Consider the following 21415-nt stretch of genomic DNA (forward strand, 5'->3'; position numbering starts at 1 on the left):
TCTTCCAGTCAGTTGACCAGGTGGCTGTCTTCCAAATATCTTGGTGTAGATGAGTAAGTGCCTCTTGCAGCACCCATTTGTTGAAACATATCAATGGGTATTCTGTTAATTCCATTTTTGTAAGTGACTCTTGTGTATTCCTTCCATCTTCTTTTGATGTTGCCTGCATCATTCATTATTTTGCCCATAGAATCTTTCAATATTGGAACCCAAGCCTTGAATTTTTTCTTCAGTTCTTTCAGCTTAAGAAATGTTGGGCATATTCTCCCTTTTGGTTTTCTAACTCCAGGTCTTTGCACATTTCATTATGGTAATTGGCTTTGTCTGCTCGAGCTGCCCTTTGAAATCTTCTGTTCAGCTCTTTGTCATGTCTTCCATTTGCTTTAAGTTCTCTCTGTTCAAGAACAAGTTTCAAAGTCTCTTCTGACATTCATTTTGGTTTTATTATTTTTTATTCTAAGACAACATAATTGTTTTAATAAAATGCTCCCCAAAAATCTACAGATAAATTGTTAGATTTGGTAGTGACTTTAGCACATTTGTTGGCTCCAAAGGTTAATATCCTAAAGTAAGAAAAGTTTTATGAAGAGTTAGAAAATGAAATAAAAAGCTTCCATTTATAATTGTTGTTGTTGTTGTTATGTGCCGTCGAGTCGGCCCTGACTCATAGTGACCCCTCCTTGGGTTTCCGAGGCAGTATCACTACAGAAGTAGATTGCCCCATCTTCCTTCCGAGGAGTGGTTTGTGGGTTTGAACCTCCAACCTTCTGGTTAGCAGTCAGATGCCTTAGGCACTATGCTATCATAGCATCAAAAACATATCAGACACCTCGGAATAAATCTAATGAAAGATTTGTAAGACTTACTCATACAAAACTGTAAAATATTTTATAAGGAAGAAGGGAAAACCAGGGCTGAAGGAAGCAGGATTCAGGAAAAGAGGGCACAGCCCCTACCCAAAGGCAGGAAGGGGGTAATGCCAGGGTTGATGGTAGCAGGATCCAGGCAAGGGGAGGAAGGAGAGAAAGCTAGGGCTGATGACAGCAGGATCCAAGCAAGGGGAACAGCTAAGGGAAATGAACTTGTCCGTCAATTTGTCATACTTTGGTGGCTTGTGTGTTGCTGTGAGGCTGGAGGCTTTGCCTCCAGTGTTTCAGATGCCAGCAGGGTTGCACATGGTGCACAAGTTTCAACGCAGCATACAGATTGAGACAGACTCGGAAGAAGGAAAAGCCATCCACTTCTCAAAAAATTGGCCAGGGAAAACATTATGAATAGCAGACACACACTGGTACATTACTGGAAAACTTTATGAATAGCTTGAAAAAATTGTCTGATAGAGTGCCAGAAGACAAGCCCCTTATGTCGAAAGGTGCTCAAAATACAACTGGGAAAGAGCTGCCTCATCAGAGTAGAACCAACCTTAAAGATACAGATAAAGTAAAGCTTTTGCTGGTGTGGTACAACTCAAGTTGAGAAACAGCGGCAAATATCCATTAATAATCAGAACATGGAATGTACGAAGTATGAATCTAGGAAAATTGGAAGTTGTCAAAAATGAAGTGCAACCATAAAAGACTTTTATCCTAGGCATTAGTTAGCTGAAATCGACCAGTTTTGGCCATTTTGAATTAGACAACCATATGATCTACTATGCCAGGAATGACAATTTGAAGAGGAATGGGTTTGAACCTCCAATTTGTGGGTTTGAACCTCCAGCCTTCTGGTTAGCAGTCAAATGCCTTAGGCACTATGCTATCAGAGCATCAAAAACATATCAGATACTTCGGAATAAATCTAATGAAAGATTTGTAAGACTTACTCACACAAAACTATAAAATATTTTATAAAGAAGAAGGGAAAGCCAGGGCTGAAGGAAGCAGGAGGCAGTTTCCGAGGCAGTATCACTACGGAAGTAGATTGCCCCATCTTCCTTCCGAGGAGTGGTTTGTGGGTTTGAGCCTCCAACCTTCTGGTTAGCAGTCAGATGCCTTAGGCACTATGCACAGCCCCCACCCAAAGGCAGGAAGGGGATAATCACAAAGGATGTTTCAAGATCTTTCCTGAAGTACAATGTTGTCAGTGATAGGATAATATCCATACACCTACAAGGAAGACCAGTTACTACTACTACTACTATTCAAATTTATGCACCAGCCACCAAAGCCAAAGACGAGGAAATTGAAGATAAAAATGAACTTCTGCAGTCTGAAATTGACCGAACATGCAATCAAGATGTGTTAATTATCACTGGTGACTGGAATGCAAGAGTTGGAAATGAAGAATCACTGGTAGTTGGAAAATTTGGCCTTTGTGACAGAAATAACACTGGAGACCTCATGATAGAATTTTGCACGACCAACGACTTATTCATTGCAAATACCTTTTTCAACAACACAAATGGCAGCTATACATGTGGACTTCAGCAGATGGAGTACACAGAAATCAGATTGACTATATCTGTGGCAGGAGGCGATGGGGAAGCTCAATATCTTAGACAAAACAAGGCCAGGAGCTGATTGTGGAACAGACTATCAACTGCTCATATGCAAGTTCAGCTTAAAATTGGAGACAATTAAAACAAGTCCATGAGAGCAAAAATATGACCTTGAATATATCTCTCCTGAATTTAGAGACCATCTAAAAAATTGATTTGATGCATTGAACACCAGTTACCAAAAACCAGAAGAACTGTGGGATAACATCAAGAACATTATCCATGAAGAAAGCAAAAGGTCATTAGAAAGACAGGAAAGGAAGAAGAGACCAAAATGGATGTCAGAAGAGACTCTGAAACTTGCCCATGAATGGATAGTAGCTAAAGCAATGGAAGAATTGACAAGATAAAGGAGCTGAACAAAAGATTTCAAAGAACAACTTGAGAAGATAAAGTCAGTTATAATGAAGTGTGCCAAGACCTGGAGTTAGAAAACCAAAAGGCAAGAACATGCTCGGCATTTCTCAAGCTGAAAGAACTGAAGAAAAAATTCAAACCTTGCGTTGCAATATTGAAAGATTCTATGGGCAAAATATTGACTGATGCAGGAAACATCCAAAGAAGATGGAGGGAATACAGAGAGTCACTGTACCAAAAAAACCTGCCCGATCTTCATCCATTTCAGGAGGTGGCTTAGGATCAAGAACCAATGGTATTGAAGGAGGGAGTTGAAGCTGCATTGAAGAAACTGATGAAGAACAAAGCTCCAGGAATTGATGGAATACCCATTGAGATGTTTCAACAAATGGATACTACACTGGAGGCACTCTCTCGGCAATGCCAGGAGATTTGGAAGATAGCTACTTGGTCAGCTGACTGGAAGAGATCCATATTTGTACTCATTCCAAAAAAAGGTGATCCCACAGAATGTGGAAACTATTGAATCATTAATATCTCACACAAGTAAAATCTTACTGAAGATAATTCAAAAATGGTTGCAGCAGTATATTGACAGAGAACTTCCAGAAATGCAAGTTGGGTTCAGAAGAGGATGTGGAGTGAGGGATATCATTGCCAATGTCAGATGGATCTTGGCTCAAAGCAAAGAATACCGGAAAGATGTTTACTTGTGTTTTATTGACTATGCAAAAGCATTTGATTGTGTGGATCATAACAAATTATGGGTAACATTGAGAAGAATGGGAATTCCAGAATGGTTAATTGTACTCATGAGGAACCTGTACATAGACCAGGAGGCTGTCGTTTGAACAGAACAAGGGGACACAGTATGGTTTAAAATCAAGAAGGGAGTGCGTCAGGGTGTATCCTTTCACCATACTTAATCTGTATGCTAAGCAAATAATCTTACTAGCTGGATTATACAAAAAGGAACGTGGCATCAGGATTGGAGGAAGAATCACTGACAACCTGTGATATGCTGATTACACAACTTTGCTTACAGAAAGTGAGGATGACTTGAAGCACTTACTGATGGAGATTGAAGACTGCAGTATGGATTGCATCTCAATATAAAGAAAACAAAAATTCTCACATCTGGAGCAGTATGCAGCATCACAATAAATGGAGAAAAGATTGAAGTTGTCAAAGACTTCATATTGCTTACTTCTACAATCAATGCCAATGGAAGCAGCAGTCGGGACATTAGACAATGTATTTAAAAAAAAAAAACCAAACTCGCTGCTGTCAAGTCGGATCCAACTCGTGATGACCTCTCCTTGGGTTTCCGAGGCGGTATTGGAAGTAGATTGCCCAGTCTTCCTTCTGAGGAGTGGCTGGTGGGTTTGAACTGCCACGCTTCTGGTTAGCAGTCAAATGCCTTAGGCACTGTGTCACCTGAGCAAATCAGCTGCAAAGGACCTCTTTCAAGTGCTGAAGAGCAAAGATGTCTCCTTGAGGACTAAGGTGGGCCTGATAAAAGCCATGGTACTTTCAATCACCTCATATGCATATGAAAGCTGGACAGTGAATAAGGAAGACCAAAGAAGAGAGGATACATTTGAATTTTGGTGCTGGTGAAGAATGCTGAAAGTACCATGGGCTACTAAAAGAACTAACAAATCTGTCCTGGATGAAGTACAGCCAGAATGCTCCTTGGAAGCGAGAATGGCCAGATTTCGTCTCACCTCCTTTGGTCATGTTGTCAGAAGGGACCATTCTCTGAAGAAAGATGTCATGCTTGGTAAGGTCCAGGATCGATGAAAGAGGGGAAGACCTTCAATGAGATGGATTGACACAGTGGCTGTGGCAATGGGCTCAAGTATAGCAAGGATCTTGGAGCTCGCGTGGGACCGGTCAGTGTTTCATTTTGCTGTGCATGGGGTCGCTATGAGTCAGAGAGGACTCAATGGCACCTAACAACAACAACATAAAATATTATTGAAACTTGTAAGTGTAAATAAATAAATATACAAAGTTAATGAATGGATTATAATGTTCAAGACAATAAGGAAATAAAGTTCTCTTCAAATTGATTTATCAAGTGGATATACATCGATCTCACTATAGCCCCAAATAAAATACTAGTGGTTATTCATTTTGAATTTTAATATTAAATTTTTTGGTGGAACTTAAGCTGATTCCGAAAACTTAAATAAAAATACAAATGGCTAAGCAAAGCCACAATATTCTTGAAGGAGAAGGGAAGACTTGCTCTATCAGATATCAAGATTTACGATAAAGTTACAGTGACTAAAATAGGAGTAACTAAAATAAGGAGCTCTGGTGGTATAATAGTTAAGGCATTAGGCTGCTAACCAAAAGGTCATTGGTTCAATCCCACCACCTACTCTATGGAAGAAAGAAGAGGTAATCTACTTCCATAAAGATACATAAACTTGGAAACCCAATGGGAAGTCGCTGTGAGTTGAAATTGACTTAATGGCAGTGAGGATTTTTCCCCCACCCCCCCAGAAACTAAAATAATGCAGTATGTGTGATATTTGTGCAAGACATGTAAGTGTATCAGTGGATTGGAATTATGAGCCAGACACAAATCCACACATACATTGGTGCTTGATTAATGACAAAGGTGGCACCAAAGAGCAGTGGAGGAAGGATTTCTTCTTAATAAATGGTGCCAGGCCAATTGGATTCTATGTGAAAATTTGTCTCCACATCCTACATAAAAGTCAGTCCTTGTGGATTGTGGATATAAATATGAAAAGCACTTCTAGCAGGTGTTTTAGAATATAGGACTAGAGATTCTAACAGTCTCTGTGGGTCTAGCAAGTCTAGATTCTTTGAAAATTTGAAGTTCCATTCCACATTTCTCTTCCTTTGTATCAAGATCCATCTATTTTGACCCTGATCAGAACTTTGTGTACTTTTCCGTATGTGTACTATACTTTCGTTAAATTTTTTAAAAAAGATCTACTTATGTATTTATCACAGCCATTTGCTGCTTCCAAAGCATTAGATGATTTTAATGTCTGCACTTTGAAGAATGGTAGAGTTGGGATAGCTCAGATTGTTACATACTGAGAAGTAGATCTCAGTTTCCTTGATGGGGCCTCCAGTGAGTTTCCTACCTCTTCTTTTCATTCTGCCTCTGATCTAGCCACACTAACCTCCTTGCTGTTCTTCAAACGTGCCAAGTACTTGCCCATCTCTGTGTCTTTATACTCACTCTTCTGTCTTCCTGACTTCCCATCCAAACATCTGCATGGCTGGCTTCCTCCCCTGTTCTTAGTAATGTGACTGTATCCTGGTACCTGTCTGAAATTGCAGACTCCCCCCTGCCCTGCACTCCTGATCCTCTTCCTGCTTTACTCTTCTCTACCTAACATGCTGGAGGTTTTACTTATTTATTTATAGCCTATCTTCCCCAATTAGAACATAAGCTCCACAGGGCAGGGATTTTTCCCCCCGTTTTGTTCACTGTGTATCCTGAGTATATGGCACAGAGTGTGGTGTACTGTAGGCGCGCAGTAAGCATCTTTGTGAATGAATGAATCTGTTCTTTTGATTTACTACTGTCCTTGTGCCATGTGTGATTTTGGCTTTTGGATTATGATGCCTGCAGTATGTTGACTAGAGTGGTTCAAATGTTTGTTGAAAAGAAAACCTGTTTCTCTCATGACTGCAGTTATTTTACCATCCAGATGGGCTGTTGAGATGAGTTTTAGAAAGCTTACTCATGTGTACTTCCATTCACCCTCATGAGGTAGTTCATATTTTGAAAATGGAAAAAGAAAAGACTTTTATTCTGTGTTCAAAAAGATATCTTGTTTGTGATTTTTCTGAAGTGAATCAGAATATATTTGTTACAAATTTAAATGAAAACCTTTTTTCCTCCTATCATATTGGCAAAGGTGTCATACCCATTGTTGGCAGGGGTACAGGTAGACAGGCACCCTTCCACACTCTTAGTGGTTTCAGGTAGTAATACAACAATTTGGGAGAACAGTCTGGCATTTTCTTTTATGGAAACATGCCTCTAAGTGCCTAGAGAGATAAATACAAGAAAGTTTTATAGCATTTTTGTAGAAGCAAAAATTTAGAAAGTCTCCTTGGGAAATAGTTAAATATGCTATTGTACAGCCATATAGTGCAATACTATGATACTATTAAAAAGAATGAAATAGAGGAGTTCTGGAAAGATGGTGAAATAGACAAGCTACACAGACCCTCTGCAACAAAGCAATGAGAAACCAATTGAAACCGATACAGAAGATGATCCTGGAACCCTGGGCTTTGAAGGAAAAGATAAAGAAGTGGATTAAATACCAACTAGTAGAAGAACCTGAATGAAAACAGTGAGTAAGGAGACAGATGGAGCTGCGGAATGCCGGTTTTCCTGAGGGTGCAGCCATTTTGAATATTTGCAAGTGTGTCCTGTAGCAACCTAAGAATCGGTTCCGCTCACCAGGGACTACATGGGTGAAGACTGCACTGGTGCCTGACAACCAGGAAGCAAAAACAATGAAGAAGGAAACAAACAGAGCTGGGGATTGTGGCTGTCCTGAAGATGCAGCCATTTTGATTATTTGCAAGCATCACGGCCATTTTGAATATATGCAGGTAATGTTCTTACATGGACAGTGACCTAAGAATAAGCTCCACTTGCCAAGGACAGCATGGGCAACCATACCGGAGGCTGATGACTAGAAAGATACCTATTGTCCTTGTTACTCTTAGACCCCAAACCCTCTTGATGAAAAGAGGTAGTGGCCATCCCCTGCCTCCATCTATCTTTTTGACCAGCGGGAATTCCATCCTTGTCTGTGCCCCCCCCCCCAGTTTTGTTTGTGTTTAAATTGTTATTTTTATCTTTTCCCTTTCTTCCTTTTTATTTTTCCTCTTTCCGTTCTCTGGTGCTTGCTTTTTTTTTTTTTTTTCCTTTTTCTGATTCCCTTCTCTTTCCTTTCCTTTGGTTCCTCCCATCTCTTGTTTTTCCATTTGCAGTTTTCCCATTTCTTCTTTACTATTCTTTCACTATTGCCCTTTTCTTTCATCCCCCCCCCCGATATTGTAGGTTTTTTTTTTTTTTCCATTATCTTTTTAAAATACATTTTTAAAATTTTTCTTCTCATTTATTGCCTTTCTTTTGTGTGTGTTTCTTTGTTCCTGTTTGTTTATGCAGTTTGAATTTTTGTTCTCTTTTTAGGAGCTCTGGTGGGGTAGTGGTTAAGGCATTTGACTGCTAACCAGAAGGCTGGTGGTTCAAACCCACCAGCCACTCCTCAGAAGGAAGGTTGGGCAGTCTACTTCCATAGTGATAACGTCTTGAAAACCCAAGGAAGGGTCGCTGTGAGTCAGATCTGACTCGACAACAGTGAGTTTGGTTTTGTTTTTGGTTTTATTTTTTTGGTGGTTTATTTATTTTTGGTCTGAGTGGGAGACAGAAACTATTCCCACACAACCCAACCACACCTGCACCTCCTGCAGCTTCATCCACTGAGTGAGGGCCACCAAATTGCTTTTGCAATAACTGAGAAAAGATGGAGAGTGACTAATACCAGCTCAACTCACCCTCAACTACTCTTTATGAACAGCTGACAGAGATCTCTGCACATGCTCCCATTCTCTATCACATCCACCAGGAGACAGGTGGTAAGTGCCCAAGTGCTAACAGCTAGCAAATAGAGGAGCATAGTACCCTGGTCACACAGATGCATCAAAACAAAATAAAAGTGGAACAGAATTGAAAATTCAGAAATAGATCCATCCACCTATGGCCAGCTGATCTTTAACAAAGGGCCAAAATCCATTAAATGGGAAAGAGATAGTCTTTTTAACAACCGATGCTGGCAAAAGTAGATATCCATTTGCAGAAAAATGAAACAAGATCTTAAATGTGAAACCTGAAACTGTAAAGTACATCAAAGAAAAAGGGGGAGCAAAGCTGTTTCCATCTCTTTGCTATTGTGAATAGTGCTGCAGTGAACACAAGTGTGCATATATCTGTTTGTGCCCTACCTCTCACTTCTTTGCCCTATCAAGCATAACCCAAAATGCACAAACAGCAGAAGATAAAGTAGATGATTGGCGGACCTTCTAAAAATTAAAATTCTCATGTGCATAAAAAGACTTCTCCAAAAGAGAACCTACAGATTGGGAAAAAATATTTGGCAATGACATACCTGACAAAGAACTTCTGTCTAAAATTTATAGAAAACTCCAACAGCATAACATTAAAAAGACAAACAATCCAGTTAAAAAATAGACATAAGATATGAACAGGTACTTCACTAAAGAAGATATTCAGGCAGCCAACAAAGACATGAAGAAATGTTCACAATCATTAGCCATTCACTCACTGCTGTCGAGTCAACTCGACTCATAGCAACCCCTTCTTGGGTTTCCGGGGTGGTATCTCTACAGAAGTAGATTGCCCAGTCTTCCTTCCCAGGAGTGGCTGGTGTGGGTTTGAACTGCCAGCCTTCTGGTTAGCAGTCCAAAACAACAATGAGATACCATGTCACCCCAGCATTAATAGCAAAGTTCAAGACAGAAAAATAACAAGTGCTGGCAAGATTGGGACTCTCATACACTGCTGGTGGGACTGTAAAATGATACAACCATGTGGAAATCGGTATGCTGATTCCTTAAGAAGTTGGAAATGGAAATATCATTTGATCCAGCAATCCCATAACTAGGTACATATTCTAAAGAAGTGAGAGGTAGGGCACAAACAGATATATGCACACTTGTGTTCATTGCAGCACTATTCACAATAGCAAAGAGATGGAAACAACCTAAGTGCCCATCAACTGAAGAATGGATAACCAAACTAAGGTACATGCACACAATGGAGTACTGTACAACACTAAAGAACAATTTAGAATTTGTGAAACACCACATAATGTGGATGAAGTTGGAGAACATTATGCTGAGTGAAAAAAGTCAATCACAGAAAATATTGTACTAGTCCACTATTGTAAAAAGTCAAGGAAAGATTTATACATGGAAGGGAGCTTCCTTTGTCAGTTACCAGGGATTGGCAGGAGTGGGATGGGAGGGTCCTAGATTACTTGGGGGGAAAAAGAAATTATAAAAGATTAGGAACTCTAGTAGCGTAGTGCCTAAGGCACTTGACTGCTAACCAGAGGGCTGGTGGTTTAAACTCACCGGCCACTCCTCTGAAGGAAGATGGGGCAATCTACTTCCGTAGTGATACTGCCTTGGAAACCCAAGGAGGGGTCTCTGTGAGTCAGTCGGGTCCGACTCAACGGCACATAACAACAACAACAACAACATATAAAAGATTATTAGTGGTTAGCAGAGGTAGGAGGGAGGGAGAAAGGGGAAGCTTTTGTTTGCAGGCCATTGAGCTTATGCTAATAGGTGGTGGAATATTTTGGAAAAAGCAGGAACAGTGGCACAACATGAAAAATGCTATCAGTCTCCCTGAGCTGTAAATACGGAAGTTCTTATGTTGGCAAATGTCTTGTGTATGTTTTCACCACAATAAAAGTGGGGGAGGAGTGGATTTGGGTCCTCAAAAAAGGGGAAGACCCTCAACGAGATGTGTTGATTGACACAGTGGCTGCAGCGATGCTCTCAAACATAGCGAGTGTTGTGAGGATGGCGTAGGACCGGGTGGTGTTTCATACATGGGGTCACTATGAGTCAGAGCTGACTAGATGGCCCCTAACAACAACAATGAAAGGTTTCCAAGATGGACTGCTAATGAAAACTTAAGCTGCAAAAGCGAATTATAGTATGCTCTTTTATTTATCTTGTGTTTTGTTGAAAATTAATAGAGATACTAGTGCATTTCTGGAAAAAAAAGGATGACAAATGTATCAAACCATGAGAAGGGTTGAGAATCAGTGATTGGGATTTCAAGAAACTGTCTCTACTTTATGTAATTATGTAGTATCTGAGGTTTGTGTTACATTGTCTTATAAAGTCTATAAAAGTATGCATGCATATATACTTTAAGTATATTAACTTAGCTTCTCAGTTGGAATCATTTAACAGGAGTGGTCCCAAACTCTCACTGCACATCAGAATCACCTGGAGAACTTAAAAATCACACCCATGCTTAGGCCCCATGCCTGGAGATTGGTCTGGGGTAGGTTCCAGGCATTGCTATGCTCTTATTTTTTTAAAAGCTCCCCAAATGATTGTAATGTGGAAAGAGAATTGTTGTGGTTATGTGCTGTTGAGTTGGACCTGACTCATAGAGACCCCTCCTTGGGTTTCCTAGGCAGTATCACTACGGAAATAGATTGCCCAGCTTTCCTTCTGAGGAGTGGCTGGTGGGTTTGAACCACCAGTCTTCTGGTTAGCAGTCAAGTGCCTTAGGCACTATGCTACCAGAGAATTAGAACCCCTTATTTAAAGGGGAAATGTGGATCTCTGGTAATCAAACAAACTCTGATAAACAAATCAAACTCCGTGTTGTACATTGAATTAATTGGATTATTCCCTCTCCCCGCTTTTATGTCTCTAGTCCAAGATTTCTTTACCTGTGGCCAAATGCTCGTATTTCAGTGATGGGAGGAGAGCAAGCAGCCAATGTGTTAGCAACAGTAGCAAAGGACCAAAAAGCACGGGAAGAGAAACAGGTAATTGCCACTCCTTATCCACCTCTTGGTTTCCCAAGAGGTGAACACCAAGGGCCAAGGAGCAGAGAGCCAGAATCACACAGTGTTCGTGGGTAGGGTAGGGTTCAACACAAACTACTTGGCTTTATTTTGGATGAATGCTGACCTGGAAGTTATTTCAGCAGTTTTGGCTCACTCACACATTTTCTACAGTTCTTTTAAAGGTATTTCATTTTGGGCACCTTCTTGTGGTAGTTTAAAGTTTTTCAGACATTCCAAGAAAATGCTTCAGAAGCTGCCTCTGAATATCTGAGGCATAAAGATGTGTGAGTCTTAGTCATTTGCTGTTAGCAAGGTACATCTGATTCATTACTTTTATTTTATGACCCGCAACCATAAAATAAATCTATTTTACTTTCAGGTTATTGTTAAGGATACCTTGAGTGGGAGGGCGCCAGTCCTCCAATGAGAAATGAGTAATGCTATTATACTGTGAAAGTAAAAATGGGGAAAAACCGAAAGGGCAGTGGAGATTTGATGAAAGACAAACCAGCAAGCAGTTACTTTAAGAGTGGGTTCTTTTGTTTGTCTCTGTAAGACTCTTCTGAAATTTTGCATTAATTTTTATTATAACTTTTAACTATTTTATGTAAGCATCGAGCCCTAAAATTATTGCTACAGGTTCCTGAAATTGTTCAGGTGCACTGTTGCCTCAGCATAAAAACTAAACCAAACCCACTGCCACTGAGTTGATTCTGACTCATAGTGACCCCCGTTGGGTTTCCAAAGTTTTAAACCTTTATGGAAGTAGATTGCCCCATCTTCCTTCCAAGGAGTGGCTGGTGGGTTTGAATTACCAACTTTCTGGTTAGTAGTCACATGCCTTAGGCACCACCAGAGCTCTTTTTGCCTCAGCATAGCAAGTGATAAGATGGAGAAGGCCCTACCTTCTTCAGGGTCATCTATTTAACCACCTAGTTTGTGGGGTGTTCAGGGATCATCTGGTCAAATGCCTCATTTGTGAGGTTGAGGACATAGAAAGCCAGAGGTGATTCCTGCCCCTCTGAAAGCGTCTACCGAGGCCTCACATCCTTGACTGTCTTTTCCCAGCAGCAAGAGCTCTGTAGACTGGCGTTGAGGCTTCAGATTTCACTTAAGTACCAATTAGTGTCAAAGCCAAGGGAAAGCTCTGTGGGGGTGGGGGTGGGGTGGCGATGGATATGAAATCCTAGCAGGTATTTGGAAGATGTGTCTTAAACTTTATGAAGCCTAGCATGGTGAGTGCATATTAAACAATTATTTTATGGTTAATTTGATGTACATACATCTGGATTCATCCACTCCATTTAGATATATGAAAGGAAAGTACAGGGCATTAGCGGTCCTCCCTCCAGACTCTTGACCCTATAATATGATAATGAAAAACTTATAGAAAAGGAGGAATGATTTATTTGAAATAAGTCCTTTGTTTTTTGTGTGGGAGTTTTTTTAAGTTGAAAATATTTTTCAGGGTTTCAAAATAAGTTCTTAATGAAGATTTTTACACCTGAATTAATTATCACTTCCTCCTGGGAATAGATGATGGGCATGGCATTAAGTTTTTAATTAGGGAAAAGTATCTCCTGGCTATCTGGCAAACTGACTGAAGAGGTTATTCAAGGTGTGGTTGATATTTATTCCTTGAAGCTTTAAGTTTTTACATTTTAGCCATTTTGAATGAAAATTTTGTGCATTATCGTACCCTTGGTTTTGACTGTTAAATGGCCTTACTAACTGGTTACTCAGATCTCAGGTGAGATAATGCATGTTAAAACATCACTTGTAATCTCTACATGATTGTGCATATGTGAGTAATAACATTCATAAAATCTGTTGGTCCTTTTTTTGAGGTCATATGTATAGGAACTATTGTTTTACCGAAGCCCTCTTACTCGTGGGCCCTTTTCTTTCAGTTGTCCAGTGCTGAGGAAGCAGCTATAAAAGAGCCCATCATTAAGAGGTTTGAAGAGGAGGGAAACCCTTACTTTTCCAGTGCAAGGTAGGAGCCGGTGGGTCATTTCCTGAGGGGTAGGTCTTGTCAGGGCAACAGCTGTATATAGAGCAGTCAGGTTGGTCCAACTCTGTGTCAACCCAAAAATCCTGTTTGGACACTCTTGTGCTGCTGCCCCTTTGTGATGGGAATGCTTGCTGCTGGAACACTGTCCTGCTTCCCAGGCTTTCTGTGGCTGTGGCTCTACCACCATTGTTCTGTACCCCCCCCCGCCCCCTCCCCCATGCAGAGGTGTCTGGATACTGCAGCCAGAGGGAGGGAAGTCTTCAGGCCTTGGCTCCTGGGCCATGCTGGGAGCTGGGAAATTAACAGTTATAATCTTGACTGTGTCACTTTCAGGGGTGGTTGTTGTAATTGTTATGTGCTGTCAAGTCGGACCCGACTCATAGTGACCCCTCCTTGGGTTTCCGAGGCGGTATCACTATGGAAGTAGATTGCCCAACCTTCCTTCCGAGGAGTGGCTGGTGGGTTTGAACCTCCAGCCTTCTGGTTAGCAGTCAGGTGCCTTAGGCACTGCGCTACCAGAGCTCCCTTTCAGGGGTTAGTCACTCTCTATTTTTTACTTAAAGATGTGGATTCTTGTCATACCCCTCTCTTTGATTACTTTGTTTCACCCCATTTTAAGCATGAGATTGGTTGAACACTTATTGGCACTTGTTAACAAGTGTGCTGGTACATTTAGGAAGTGATTAGTCACAGTGAGGGTCCACATGTCAGCACCAAGTAATTACCGCACACTCATTGCTGGCTCTGTTTGTTTCTTATACCACTTAATGAGATAATAAATTATCATGCCTGTCTCAGCTGGAGATGGCTTTCAGACCTCTTTTTTCCAACAACTTTAATATTCTGCACTGTGAAGAAGAATCTAAGCTTCATGTCTTTCTTTTATCCCTTGGGCAGATGGAAAAAAGAAAACTATTTGTGTCTTTTAGAATTAGATTATGCTGTGATACATGACTGTTACTTATAAAGGCACTGGAGGTAGGGGGAGAAGAGAAAATAAAAAATTCGGATCCATTTCAGTGATTGAATGCATCCTTTTCTGGCGGGCCCTGGTCTTAACCACTGTGGGCACAAAGACTAAACATACTTATTTTCAAGAACATAATTAGCTTCTGAATTCATATAAGACTGTTTCTCCCCTTGCTAAATATATGTCTTTACAAACATTTACAAGCATATTTTTGTTGTGGTGAGTCATCAATTCATTTAATTAAGAACAAAATATTTTTACAGTCTTTGATTTTGAGAAATAAACATGTCCTTCCTGTGGCCATCATTTAAACAGACTTACTTGGTAGCCAGTAGAAGCAAAGGAGAACTAGAAAACCATATAGGAGATCTGAGTGAAAATATATCCTGTGAGTTCACCTGCAGTTTTTTCACATAGGATTTTGACTGAACTCTGTAGAGACAGTTGAAATATTATACTTTGAAAAATGGCATAGTTTGTGAGAGCCATTCGTCTTTCAGCTCTTGCTGAGATTTCATCTCTTGAAAAAGATTGACTCCTTCGTTATCTTCATATGATGATGATCATCATTATTGTTAATGGATTACATTCAAGGCAGGAGAGCAGATGGCCCAGATAGACATGTCTCTGGAAATAAATGTGCAAAGACAGTAAGCTTTTTCTGTTGATGTGTAGAGGATTAGCCTTCTCTTTGAAACAGGAGACAGCCACTTTCTCAAAGATGAAGGGATTTACAAGCCAGTTTAAGGTACCTTCTTGGTTTTAGTAAATCTCAGATGAACAATAAAGCTCTGGTCTGATGAGGCTAGATCTGTCTTTTCAGAGAGCTCTGTCCTCATCTGCTACTGTAACCTTAGTTTTTCTTAATCCTTGTATGTTACATATGCAACATGCCTATTTTGTTCTGCTCAGTTGTTTTTTATCATCAAACTTAAGTTGGGTGTTTGATTAGAGTCTCTTACCTGGAGCATTTTTTAATGAACATCATTAACTGGCGCCTTCTTCCTGGGCTTGCTGTGGAACTGCTGTAGGCTGCAAAGGGGGTGCAGTCACTTGACATGGGTTCCACATTACAAGGGTAACTTTCTTTTATTGGCTGTTGATACTTCAGAGTCCCTCTTATGAATGTTTTATGAGCAGAGATTTGATTTCTGGTCTGTCTGCTTTAATAATTGATGCTATATCCAGACCCTGAAGGCAGTTTATTTAAAGAGAGAAAAACTGCCACCTACTAATAACCTTTAAAAAGCATTATTTCTCATTCATTTTTCTCTATAAATTTAAGATTGTCCATGAAAAGCAAGCTAAAATTTCCACTTACGGCAGTTTTAAAGTGATTATTTTTCCAATTGTAGGAAAAATTTGAAGAACTGCATTTGAAGGCATTTCTTTTATTAGTAAATTGTACCGAAGGCTATTTGGTAATTTTCATAGTTTCTTAAGAATTTGGGGGAACTCTAGGGGGTATACGCTCTCGGGTGGAGAGGTAGAAGATGGTTACCTGGGTTTATGAGGTTCTCTGTCTACAGCAAGAACACACCGACTTGGTTGTACATTTGTGCAGGCAGGAGAGGGACAGGAAAGTTTTTCCTGAAATAAGTAAAAATATTTGAAAATGAGGGAATATCCTGAGATTTCTTTTGGTAAGGAGCCTCTATAGTGACTATCTATAGTCAGATAACAAGGTAGTCAATTTAACAGAGAATTGGGACTATACTCATGTCATTTTTCTTTTCTTCCCACCTCTGTTGAACATGGTTTCTGTTCCAAGATTGCAGCACACAGATGCTAATCAGTAGATCCATATATTGCCTGAAGAAAAACATTCTTGGCATTTCTGGGTATGGAGTATACCCACTCCTCACTTACTGACATGGTTAAGTTCCAAAGACCAGGTTGTTATGTGAGGATGCCATTATGCACCAGGCCCACCCCACTCATTGCCTGTCGGGGGCCCTTGGGGTTGCCCGTTGCCTCCCAGGCAGCAGGGCCCTGCTGGCCACTCTCTGGACCTATTTGAGCTCCCCCTTGCCTTGCCTCTCCACCTTCCTCCTCTGCCAGCCCCCAGATAGGCCTTGAGGCCACAGACTCCCTCCCGGGCCTGTGGGCAGGTGAGGCCTGGCCACCTGGGCCCTGTGGAGGCTGTGGAGGTGGCAGAGAGCCTTCTTTGGAAGAAGAGACTTGAGAGCCTGCCCCCGAAGCTCTGGCTCCTGCTGCCTCCTGGTGGCCTGTCTGCCCCCACCTCCTGTGTGCTGCTTGCCCTGAGCTCCCTGTGGACTTCTCCACCTGATCTTGGTAATATGAACCATCAGGAGCTGTATGAACCTCATTCACTTTCACAGACCTTCCCCTCCTCCTCCCCATCTCCCCTCAGCTCCTCCTCAATGCAAAAAAATAGTTGGATGGAGTTTTTACTGTTGTCGTGAATGCAGAATGTCAGATAACAAGATAGTCACTAAGTGAGGAGTAGATATATACAAATGGTAGTTTGGTGGTGACTACATAATAAATCTCTCTCTCTCTCTTTTTTATCAGGCTGTGGGATGATGGGATTATTGATCCAGTGGACACCAGACTGGTCCTAGGTCTTAGTATTAGTGCAGCCCTCAACGCACCAATCCAGAAGACTGACTTTGGCACCTTTAGGATGTAATTGGAAAGAAATGTTTCCTGTTTGATGTGTACCAAATATTAGCACATGAGTAGTCTTAAAATTTTAAGACTTTTTGAATATGCAGCTATTATAATAAAATTGTTTTATTAACACAGTGCATTGTACTTTTCTATGTTAAAAAAAAATCAGTATGGCATTTATTTGATGAACCTAAAACTCCTTTTAAATTTTCTTGGAGAAATTTCTCTGTGACCTAGTTTTATCACCCATGATGAAGAGAATAAATAGTTTACAATTATCCTTTGTAACCACAACTACTATGAAAAGTTCTGTTATTGTAAATTCTAGGTATTATTGAGATTATTAACATAAAGTTGATTTTTTCACTGAAATAAGTGCTTTGCTGATAATGTGTGATGATATTTGACACCTTTTCATTTTTTATTTTTATTGTGATTTGGGTGAAAGTTTAAAGAGCAGATTCACTTTCCATATAGCAGCTCACATACACTTTGTCTCATGACATTGACTGCGATTTCCCACAATGCAGCAGCTCCCCTCCTACTTTTTCCCCATAGTTACCTCTTCCCTGTGTCCTTGCCTCCCATGCACTCCTGCCCTGCTATATGTTCTTACAAAGCACCATCCATTTTCTCTGCCACAAACTTACCATCTTATTATAAATAATTCTTTAATATCAGCCCCCTTCTAGAATGTTAGCTCTGTGAGAGCAGGGATCCTCCTGTTCACCCTGTATTTCAATGCCTGGCACTTTGTTGATGCTCAGATATTTGTTGAATGAATGAAAAAAAAAATCCATACAGTAATTGATATACTTAAACCACATGGTTTTTAAAATGAGATAATTGCTTATATAGTCTAATACAACTATCACATGTTTTTCTAATTAATATTTCAAACATTTGTGTGTGATGCTTAGTTTAGGCTTCATTTATGAGTCAGGAGGTTAGTTTTTTTTTGGGGGGGTATACACATAAATGGTCACAGTAGAGATAGGTTGCATTTTCAGAAAGAACACATAAGTATTTTAAAATAGTATATTACATTAAGTATTTTCAATTACAATTTTCATCCATGTCAGTAAACAAAATGCCTTTATGAAAACTTGATGGTATTCCTCTGATGTTATTGTTGTTATGTGCCATCGAGTCGGCCCCGACTCATAGCGACCCCTCCTTGGGTTTCCAAGGCAGTATCACTACGGAAGTAGGATTGCCCAACCTTCCTTCCGAGGAGTGGCTGGTGGGTTTGAACCGTCAGCCGTCTGGTTAGCAGGCAAGTGTCTTAGCCACTATGCTACCAGAGCTCCCATTCCCATTCCTCTGATAGGAACCATCAATAAGTCAAGGATTGGTAGATATATTTTATGAGTTCTGCCTTTACAAGGAAGATCACAGTTACCATAAAAATAACATTGATTTAAATTAGATTATGTTCTGGTGGCGTAGTGCCTAAGGCATTTCACTGCTAACCAAAAGGCTGGCGGTTCAAACCCACCAGCCAGTCCTCGGAAGGAAAATTGGGCAATCTACTTCATAGAGAAACCACCTCAGAAACCCAAGTAGGGGTTGCTATGAGTCAGGATCAACTCGATGGCAGTGAGTGTGTTTTTGGTAATCCAATAATAAACAATTATTTTACCAAAATAGGCAGATCTTTTGTTTGGCTTTAACATTTTTGCAGATTAACATGAGTAACTTAGACTTTTAAGATACACAGTTTATTAGTATCTAAATGTGCGTCTCTGGGTTCTTGAATGTGAGAGACAAGATTGCTTCTGTTTTCTAGTTTTCAAGAAAAATGTTTTCCAAATAGTATTTGTTTACATCATGTTTTCTACACTAGCAGAAGGTACTGTTGAACATTGAAGTGAGCAGTCAACGTTTGCTGAACTTGTGTGTGCTTATTACATGCATCCATGCTTGTGGTAACAAACGCTAACTGATAGCATCTCATGAAAGTCAAATGTTAAAATATTTTAAAATTTGGTGAAACATTTATGGCCTGCATTCAAAAAACACTTCAGAAATGAAACCAGTGGAACATCAAAACTTAAGTAAAAACTATGGTGTAAATAGACGAGTAAACTGAGAATGTCCTCAAATACATGGAACATTAAAAGCAGGAGCTATGTGACTTCCCGCTACTATCACCAGTGAGATGGACTGAGTGTGTAAATTGCAAAGGAAACTTACTGCAACCTTTTACTCACTGAAACGTGTTACTGAGCAAGATGTTAGGGTGTTTTTTTTTTATTTTCACTTATTTTTTTTTTGTGACTTGGGTGAAAGTTTACAGAGCAAATTCATTTTCCATACAGCAGTTCATACATGTTTTGTCTGATGCATTGACTACAATTCCCTACAATGGAACAGCTCTCTTCCCACTTTCTCCCTGTAGTTACCTCTTCCCTCTGTCCTTTCCTTCCATGCACTCCATCCCCGAGCTGTCTCCCTGTCCAGATACTGCCCTTTTCTTTCATGATTGGTTGCTTCAAGAAGTGTATTGGCCTTATGCAAATGTCCACCCCATATGCATGTCTGTTGTTTGGAAGCCATAGGAATGAGTTCAGTTCCAGACCTGAAAGGAAGCTAGGGACCATAATCTCAGGAGTCGCCATTTAGGATTAGTTTTAATTGGAATTCTGGTTTAAGAATCTGATAGTCTTCCTTTGGGAATAATTAAATACAACCTTACCAGAAGACAAGAGGTAGAGCTAAGTGACCTTAAGTGACTTTTTGGGTACCTTTAAGACCACAATGATGGTCTTACATGAGTGGTAAACAGATTGTCACCAATCTCTTTGAAATGTTAACACTTTGCATTTATTCTGTAGATGTTTGCAAACTTTTGGGAAGCTCTTGTTTTTGTTTTCCAAGGAAATCATCTGCTTTATTAATTAGGTTTTGGCGCTGTTGATATTTTCATCTTTTTCTTGATTTTAATTTGGCTTGTCTTTGAAACTTCTCTCCCCATCGTGAGGGATATAGAAAAGGTAACTACAGGCTTAGATGGCAGGGTGGCCAACGGGTAAACCTCAGCTAGTAATGTTTGGCACTTCGAACCCACCCAGAGACGCCTCAGAAGACAGGCCTGGCAATCTGCTTCTGAGTGCTCACAACCTTAGAACCCTGCGGGGCAGTTCTGTTCTGCCCACATAGGGTCTCTGGGAGTCAAAGTCAACTCCATGGCCAAAACGCAACCACCACCACCACAGAATCAAGTTCCTGGAAATGAGCATTGGAAGTAGAGCAATGAAATCTGCAGTGTATGGATCATAATTTTAAATCTACTAGAATAGATTTAGCATCCTAAGTAAGAGAATTGCTTACTCAGTTGAATTAATTTGAGTTAATTACTCAGTTGAATTAATTTGAATTAAATTGAATTAATTAGTTGAAATGCAAGAACTCAGTTGGAATTAATAAGGGACTTGGGTTCTTGTGCTGGTGGTGGTACTAACTAGTTGTCTAATCTTGGGCTAACCTCTCCATTTTTTATCTTTTAATAAAGTATTGGGGCTAGATCAGTGGTTTTTCACCCTGGTTTCACATTAGAATCAGCTGAATTAGAATTTTAAAATGTGCTTGAATCTAAATCATTGGGCTTAGTCCAGTGTTTTTAAAGCTCACTGTAAAAGCTCTAGAATAATGATTCTCAAACTTTAGCTTGCATCAGAATCACCTAGAGGGTTTGTTAAAACAAAGTTTTTCATTAAAACACCGCAGAATTTCTGATTCATTAAGTCTGCAATGTGCCCAAGAATTTCTCATTCTAACAGCTTTCCAGCTAATGCTTAGGTTGCTGGCCTGGGGATTACACTTGGAGAACCACTGGTCTAGATAATCTCTAAATTCTTTTCTAGCTCTAAAAGTTTAGGATTCTAAGATAAATTTCTGTTTTGGTAACATCACTCTTTTGGCCCAAGTGGTTTGTGATTGGCTGCTAACCTAAATTAGGTTGGCTGGTCAAATCCATCCAGCGGTGCTGTGGGAGGAAATTGTGGCAATCTGCTTCCGTAAAGATTACAGTCAAGAAAATGCTATAGAGCAGTTCTACTCTGTAACACGTGCATAAGTTGCATAAGTTGGCAATGACTTGATGGCTGGTTTTTATTTATTTATTTACTTTTAAATTTTTATTGTTATTTGGCGAAAATTTAGAGGGCAAATTCATTGTTTGCAGCAGTTCACATACACTTTGTCTCATGGCATTGACTCCAATTTCCCACAGTGCTACAGCTCTTTTCCCACTTCCTCCCCTCTTCCCTGGGTCCTTCCCCCCCATGCACTCCTGCCCCCCC

At 40.2% G+C, this 21415-nt stretch overlaps 1 protein-coding gene across 1 annotated transcript in view; it reads left to right on the plus strand.

The window, feature by feature from the left end:
• The window catches only part of MCCC2 (methylcrotonyl-CoA carboxylase subunit 2), a 122512-nt gene extending 105382 nt beyond the window's left edge, over positions 1-17130 (plus strand). Inside the window, exons 14-16 of the mRNA XM_007943364.1 lie at positions 11358-11472; positions 13404-13489; positions 17013-17130. Of these exons, the coding sequence (XP_007941555.1) occupies positions 11358-11472; positions 13404-13489; positions 17013-17130 (319 nt within the window). The remainder of the gene's footprint in view (positions 1-11357; positions 11473-13403; positions 13490-17012) is intronic.
• The last annotated feature ends 4285 nt before the right edge of the window (positions 17131-21415 follow it).

Source organism: Orycteropus afer, unplaced genomic scaffold (assembly GCF_000298275.1).
Source record: "Orycteropus afer afer isolate SDZICR_OR568_19922 unplaced genomic scaffold, OryAfe1.0 scaffold00104, whole genome shotgun sequence".
Taxonomy (NCBI): Eukaryota; Metazoa; Chordata; class Mammalia; order Tubulidentata; family Orycteropodidae; genus Orycteropus; species Orycteropus afer.